At 33.1% G+C, this 7,589-nt stretch overlaps 1 protein-coding gene across 1 annotated transcript; it reads left to right on the forward strand.

Annotated features, from left to right (window-relative positions):
- Positions 1 to 1,572: 1,572 nt before the first annotated feature.
- On the forward strand, positions 1,573 to 7,304 carry LOC131653233 (65-kDa microtubule-associated protein 3-like). Its single transcript, XM_058923320.1, has 13 exons — positions 1,573 to 1,731; positions 2,667 to 2,753; positions 2,843 to 3,049; positions 3,411 to 3,656; positions 3,767 to 3,976; positions 4,058 to 4,213; positions 4,299 to 4,458; positions 4,559 to 4,710; positions 4,889 to 4,976; positions 5,196 to 5,269; positions 5,388 to 5,462; positions 5,597 to 5,858; positions 6,600 to 7,304. The coding sequence occupies exons 2-13, from the start codon at positions 2,679 to 2,681 to the stop codon at positions 7,016 to 7,018; spliced, it is 2,124 nt and encodes a 707-aa protein (XP_058779303.1). The 5' UTR covers positions 1,573 to 1,731; positions 2,667 to 2,678; the 3' UTR covers positions 7,019 to 7,304.
- The last annotated feature ends 285 nt before the right edge of the window (positions 7,305 to 7,589 follow it).

The raw sequence follows: 7,589 nt of genomic DNA on the forward strand, positions 1-7,589 counted from the left end.
GGTTTTTTTCTTTTATTTTGTTGAAGTTTCCTTTTTTATATTAAGTTATTTTTTTAATAATAATAACATCCTTATATTTATATCAGTTCTTTTTTATAATATACGATAGTAAAAGGTTTTTTTTTATTATACTAATAATAATTATAATAATAATAATATACAAAATATGCAAATATAATATATTTATGTTATAAATAAAAATTTTAACTCTAATTTTATCTGTTCTATTTTTTAATATTTTAATATTATTTTATTTATTTTTAATTATAAAAATTATTTTATTGGGTTAGATGAATGAGATGATCAGATAATGGTTTGATTTGCGTTGAAGATATATAATTCAACTAATATGTGTTGTTGTTTACGATTATATTATGGTTTATGAATGAACAAGTTATTATTTGGTGAAATTTATTCAATACTATTGTTATTTAGAATTATATTTACTAAGTACAAATAATAATATTTATTAGGATAAAAAGGTAAATTGATTTTAAAATCCCTCCCTCCCCTTGTGAACCAAACATACTTTTGTTAAAAATCCCTCCCCTCCCCTCCCTTCCCCTTCTTTGAAGAAAACATATATTTAGTTTAATTCCCTCCCCTCCCTTTCCCTCCATTCCCCTCCCCTTGATTAAATTCCCTCCCCTCCCCTCCCCTCCGTTGAACCAAACGGACCCTTTGTGTTACGGTATGCATAAAATCTTGATATACATTTCCGATCCCTTCCCGTAAATGCATCTCCGAGATTAACTGAAGTTTAAAAAAAAAAAGATGTGTCCCAAAAAGACACTTTCAAAAACGCAGGAACAAAATTAGGTTTTCATAGGGTTATTATCAATGACATAAGGTGGCATAAGAATTTCTCTTAAATTATTCTTGAGAAAGATTGATCTACAATGTTAAATAAATTCGAGACCCTTAACTTTTGGAGTACTTGTGCAACTACGAGCCCAAAACTAGCATGTTAAAGATATGTGAGGATCATATGTGTCACTTCACAATATGTAACTATTGAGATGTTGTATTTTAAATTACTATTTGAATTATTTGTAAAAATAATTTTTTTTTGTCAAGTAGTCAAATGGTTGAAATTCATTCTTTTAAAGGTGAACAAATGAAATGTTGCAGATTCTAAATCGCACATTTATATTTGATGTCTTTGATAACTACTTACTGAACTAATTTAACATACAATAAAAATAAGATTTAGTTGTTGTTTCATTATCTTTGAATTTCTCAAAATATATAAAAATGATACAAGTGTCAACATTTAAATACGGTTACAATTGTAATCTTTGTTAGTTTTTTTTTTAAAGCATAATCATACCTAAAACAAATATTTAAAATTGAATGTGAAAACCTTATATTTAAGCGGTCGAATAAATTTAAAAACATGCAATGCAATTCCATAAATCAAAAGTAAAAAACAAAAAAAAAGCACAAATTATTTTATCATTTATCATAAAATAAAATTAAAAAAAAATGTTCTTTTTTAGTTAGAAAGCTAAAATAAGTAATAGAGGGAAAATAATGTTAAAAATATATAAATCTTCCAAAGTGCTCTCCAAGAGTTCTTCAACGGTTCCTGTAAAAACATGCAAAAAATCTTCAACGGTTCCATTTTTTAAAACCTCTCTCTCTCTCTTCCAAATTCACCAAAAGCCCCATTCTCCTTTCCAGAAGCAATTCATCAATTCCTTTTTCATCTTTCAACCTTCGATAAAACTGGTAAATTTCTCTTCTTTCCTTCTTTCGGTTCCTCTTTTTTTTTTTTTGTGATCAAAATAACATACAAAAGCTGTAACAGAAATGTTTCTAATTCTGGTTCAGAAAATTCTGTTTACGTGTCTTTCACATTCTTTCCAATATTGACGATAATTGACGTCGTTTGTGTTTTGGTTCTTGTGTTTCTTATTTAATTTTGTTTGCATTGTTTTGAAACTCGTGAATTGTGATGTTTACGTTGTTTTGATTTTTCAATTTTGAACTGGTTATAGGTTTTGAATAAGAAGGAAATTTTGAGATCAATCATTGATGTGTGGCATAAACACCCAGAGACAACAAACCTACACACATACATGCACACCAATAATAATTTGAAAAATGAAAGTGTTTGAATGTAACCACATGTGTTGGTGTCGTAACACATGCTGAACATAAACAATGTTTTTAAGCTGAAGCGTCTGTGTGCTACATATGTTTTGAATAAATTCTTATCCCACTAGGTGGGTGATTAATTGTTTTAAATCTGTTGGATATATTAATATATCTGAGATACATCAATTTCTAGTCCCATTGTAGTCAAGATCAATTGGGAGCCTGAGAGTGCTATGATCAGAGATCAGACGTCGCCAGTGTGGTCAAGATCGAGCTTTTTGAAGCAAGATTGTAAAAAAATAGAAAGTGCTGGGGCTTTTCTTTTGTGCCTGAATTATAATTTTCATGTTTTTGTGTATGTGTGTGTATATATATGTATGCAGTTACCATTTTTCCCTTCGGTAGGTTCTTATGTGTAGTGCTAACGATCCGATTTTTACAATCTTTCACAAGCCGGCCGATCCTACTTAAGATCTTGTGCTTGACTACATTGTCTCTAGTCCCTTTCTTTGAGTGTTTTCTTTTTTGGGGGAATGTTCTAAGAGAATTTTTTTTTTACTTGATAGACGTATATCTAAATGTCTCAACTTTACAATGATCATCTCCTTCCGCAAGCTGAAACAACATGTGGATCACTTCTTCAAGAACTTCAGGTACAAATAAACTCCACAGGCCAATTAAAGAATATCTGATAAAATGAGTAACTCTCATTGTTTGTCTTGATTTTGTTTTTCAAAACTAGACAATATGGCACGAAGTTGGAGAGTCCGAGTCTGAAAAAGATAGGATGTTGTTTGAGCTTGAACAAGAGTGTCTAGAAGTATATAGAAACAACATAGATAAAGCTAATTGCTCCAGAGCTCAACTAAGGCAGGAAATTGCTGACTCTGAGGCAGAACTTACCGCTATCTGTTCAGCAATGGGAGAGCGACCAGTACATACTAGACAGGTTGGATATTTTACGTGTTGCCAATTTTCCGATTGCTGTTTTAAGGCGTGTACATATACTGTTATTCATTACAGAGAAAACAGTTTAAGTTAAGTAAAATAGTGATTAATTTCATATTTGTGACAAAATTTGGAATTATTATATAATCTTTTTAGCATTGGTAAGAGCTTATACACAAATTTGCATCTAAACTATTTTCAGTAATTACTATGTATGTACCGAATGAAAATGATGAATAGAGAGAAATAGTATTATTGTAAAAGAATAGTTTTGTTTTTGTTTTTGTCAAGCTATGAAGTCAAAATTATTTGTTATCTAGCTGATCTACTAAGAAAAAATTGATTCGTCTGTCATTTTATAGTCTGACCATAAGGCTAGAAGTTTGAAGGAAGAGCTAGCAGTCATTCTCCCTGAGCTGGAAGAAATGAAAAAAAGAAAGCTTGAGCGTAGAAATCAATTCATAGAAGTTCAAGAGCAGATTCAAAGTGTCACAAATGAGATTTATGGTCCAAGAGAAATCATCCCATTCATTGTAGATGAAACAGATTTATCGTTGAGGAAACTTGAAGAATTGCACAGACAACTCCATACACTTCAAAAGGAGAAGGTTAATGATTTAGTTATATGAACTTAAAACATTTATATGGTATATGAACCCAAATTATCATATTTAGTTCTCTTTATTACGTAATGCTAGTATTTTTATTTTTAATGCAGAGTGATCGTCTCCAAAAGGTCCAAGACAACCTGTGCACTTTAAGGTCTCTCTGTTCAGTACTTGGTTTAGACTTTAAGCAGACAGTCAGCGAAGTCCATCCTAGTTTAGGAAATTCAGAAGGATCTAAGAGTGTAAATAATGGTACCATCAGCCAATTGGCTTTAGCTACACAAGAACTTCGAGGAGTGAAATTGCAAAGAATGCAAAAGGTATGAAACACAACTTTATTTATAATTTCATTTCATGTCTTTTCCTCTGATTGAAACTCAAAATTGCTTATGGTATGGCAGCTTCAAGATCTAGCAACATCAATGTTGGAGCTTTGGCATTTGATGGATACGCCTATTGAAGAGCAACAGGTGTTTCAGAATGTAACTTGTAACATTGCAGCTTCAGAAGATGAAGTTACTGAATCAAACAGCTTGTCTGAGGACTTTATTAATCATGTGAGTTGTAAGCTATTGGAGAAAAGGAGTAGTTTTCTTTTTTTATCTGGCTCAAAGTTCATGGAGAAGTAATAACTTCATGCAGGTGGAGGCAGAAGTATCTAGATTAGAGGACTTAAAATCAAGCAAAATGAAAGAGCTTGTTTTCAAGAAAAGAGCAGAGCTAGAGGAGATTTGTAGAAAGACTCATTTGGTTCCTGAATTTGATGGTGCGGTAGAACATGCTATTGAAGCAATAGAGTCTGGTAAGTTCTAAGAGAGATACCATTCCACTAAATGAGTGTCATTCTTTCGTTCTTCTTTAAACTCCTAAGCCTCCATCCTCTTTTCTCCTTTCTCATGCAGGATCTGTAGACCTTGCTTATGTACTTGAACAAATTGAACTTCAAATTGCCGATGTCAAAGAGCAAGCTTTTAGCAGAATAGAGATACTTGAAAAGGTGGAGAAATGGGTGTCAGCATGTGATGAAGAGTCTTGGCTTGAGGAGTACAGCAGGGTTAGTTTTTCTGTATCTTTTTAAAGTTTCTTCTTATATTCGTTTCTGTAGATTGAATGATGTTTTTCAACGGTTGAATTGGCGGTGAAATTGAATATTTACATTATTGAAAGTGGATCTCTACTCCCATATTTATCATCTCATAGTTTATTAAGCTATGCCACGCACTTTCTTCTAGGATGAAAATCGATACAATGCTGGTAAAGGTACCCATCTTAATCTCAAGCGAGCCGAGAAAGCACGTGTTTTGGTGAACAAAATTCCAGGTACTTTAAGACCTATAATCGTTGGTTGTGTTTGTTGTCTTGGTTAGTGTCATAATGGCTTAATAAATTATACATCGTTATTAACACAACTTTTCTTTTCTGTGTCCCATTATTATTTATTTAGTGTAAAATGAATTTTTCATTATGTACAATGTTTGCAGATATCATGTTTCTTAATTATTTCAGAACGTCTTTTGATTTTCTCTTGTTTTCCCATAGCAATGACAGAGGCATTGACTTCAAAAACAGTAGCATGGGAAAAAGATAAAGGCACTGAGTTCATATATGATGGTGTAAGTACCCTCTAAGAGATATTCATTCCATGAGATAGACTCATAAGAAATTATCGGATGCCACCTTAGCATCTATTGGTTGCTCAAGTAACAAATTTTGTCGTGTGTGGCTATCTAGGTCCGTCTAACTTCTATGCTTGAAGACTACATCTTATCAAGGCAAGCTAAGGAGCAAGAACGCCGTAGACAGCGGGTAGGAAACACTCATTGCATTTAAATGTTTCTCCAAAATTAGTCTAGGCATATGTCATTGATCTGCGATTCCTAAACATAATGATATGTATTTTTTTCTCCGACACTTGTTAAAGTTTTACATTTCTGCTTCAGGATCTGAAGAAACTTCAGGGACAAATAATAGCAGAACAGGAAGTATTGTATGGATCAAAAAGCCCTTCAAAGGCTCTTAGTGCAAGAAAAGCACCTAGGACGCCAAATGGAAGTGCGACTAGTAGAAGAGTTACCTTTGGAGGATCAATGCTAAAACCTGACTCAAAACTTACTCACTCAAACTCCATGAAGAAGACTGACAGAGTGCGCCAAATTGAGCAAACAAATGACCTAGACGATAGCATGTCATGTTTATCATCAGGTAGTGTTTTTTAGACTTTACCCCGGTTTTGTTTTTGGTTTTTATTTGCATCCCTGGCTTGGTGATTTCTCACTCAGTAAGGGCTTAACAGTTGTTTATCTTGTTTGGTTGAAAGGAAAGATCACGGATCAGGCAAATCTCTACTAATTATTTGCTTTTAGTTTTGGCTCAATTGATAAGGAGGTTGTTTTGGATGTGGTAGCATATCATTTTCATTTTGCAATATTTCTTAAACAAATGACATAAGAAGCCTCCATCAATGTAGTTATGCATTAAGTTTAAATCTAACGAAACCTTTAACTGTTGGATACCTGTCTATGATTTCCTTGGATTTAGAAGATGATTTTCATGCAGTTATGCTTCAACTTGTTTCATTTAAAATACTTCAGATTGCTGGATACCTGTTTATATTTTCCTTTGTTTTAGAAGAAGGTTCTCCACCGGATTCTCCCAAGTACTCTTGATGGTGGTTTTATTTTAAGGCTGTATGTGGCACCACGGAACGGTTTAGACTTTTTTTTTTTGTCTGATGCTGGAGGTGGAGGTCAAAGCCACATCTCAGCTGATAGATTTCCCCGTAATTTCTTGCTGGTATATCTAGCATTTTCTTATGTTTGTGTTTCGCATAATTTGCACTAACATCACACATGATTAATAATCGTTTGTACTAACAATTTTCATGTACCATGTGCAAGCATTTAAATCTCTTACACGTGTTTGTTGTCCTTTGTGTTCATACAGCTAGAAGAGGACTTGATATTGCTGATATTCCTACGAGAAAATACACATTTGGTACCGGAATTGTTCAGGATATCAAATCTCCTTTGTCGCGTCAACCCTTTACAACCATCTCTTCGACAGTATCATCACAAGAGAATGTGGAAAACGCCACAGTTGAATTAAATATGCAAAAGCTGAAGTTGCAGAAAACATTAGCAGTTAACAATTTGCCATTCACTACTACCTCAAAGACCGACACAATGGTAGATGAAGTGAGTAGAACTCCAAAGGCTATGCCTATTCCTTCCTCTCATACTACACCAATGACTGTGCCAATTCCTATGAATATGGCCATGACTCCAGCACCTTTTGGAGGTGAATTGGTTCAAGAAATAGAATATTCATTTGAGGAAAAAAGGCTAGGCTTTGTATTATCATGACACTTTGATTTGGTTTTTCGGTTTGTTATTATGACGGACGACGGTAAGCACGAGGTAATTGTAAATGGCTTCTAGATTGTGTATATACATACTCTATCAGATTAGAAGGGGACTTGGATTAGTGTTTGAAGAGCTTTTCAGTTTTTGTTGGCATCATGTTAGGGTTTAACAATCTTCTAATCTCATGTGGTGTTGCATGTCTCTTACCCTCTTCACAACTTGTTTTCAATCTCATTCTTTTTACCATTTTAGTCAAACAAAATAAAAATCACTTTTTCAAATCTCATTTTTGTTATTCTTCTCACTAAGTTCAATCCTTCTTTGCATTGAATTCTAGTAATGAGAAACCAAAAGGGCTAACAGAAAAAACTTTGTTAGATTCTTTTTCACCATTAGTGCAGGGCTGTTATTTGCACTTTAAGATTTATAAAAAGTTTTATGGTTATGAAATAGTGATGGAAATGCAGCTTATAATGGAGATTTATTCGACCGGTTTTTGTGACATAGGTGTTGTGAAAAACGATGTCAAAAACAAAGTATAATATTAATTAGTGAAGATAAGAACACATGA

This window comes from Vicia villosa, linkage group LG2 (assembly GCF_029867415.1).
Source record: "Vicia villosa cultivar HV-30 ecotype Madison, WI linkage group LG2, Vvil1.0, whole genome shotgun sequence".
NCBI classification, from domain to species: Eukaryota; Viridiplantae; Streptophyta; class Magnoliopsida; order Fabales; family Fabaceae; genus Vicia; species Vicia villosa.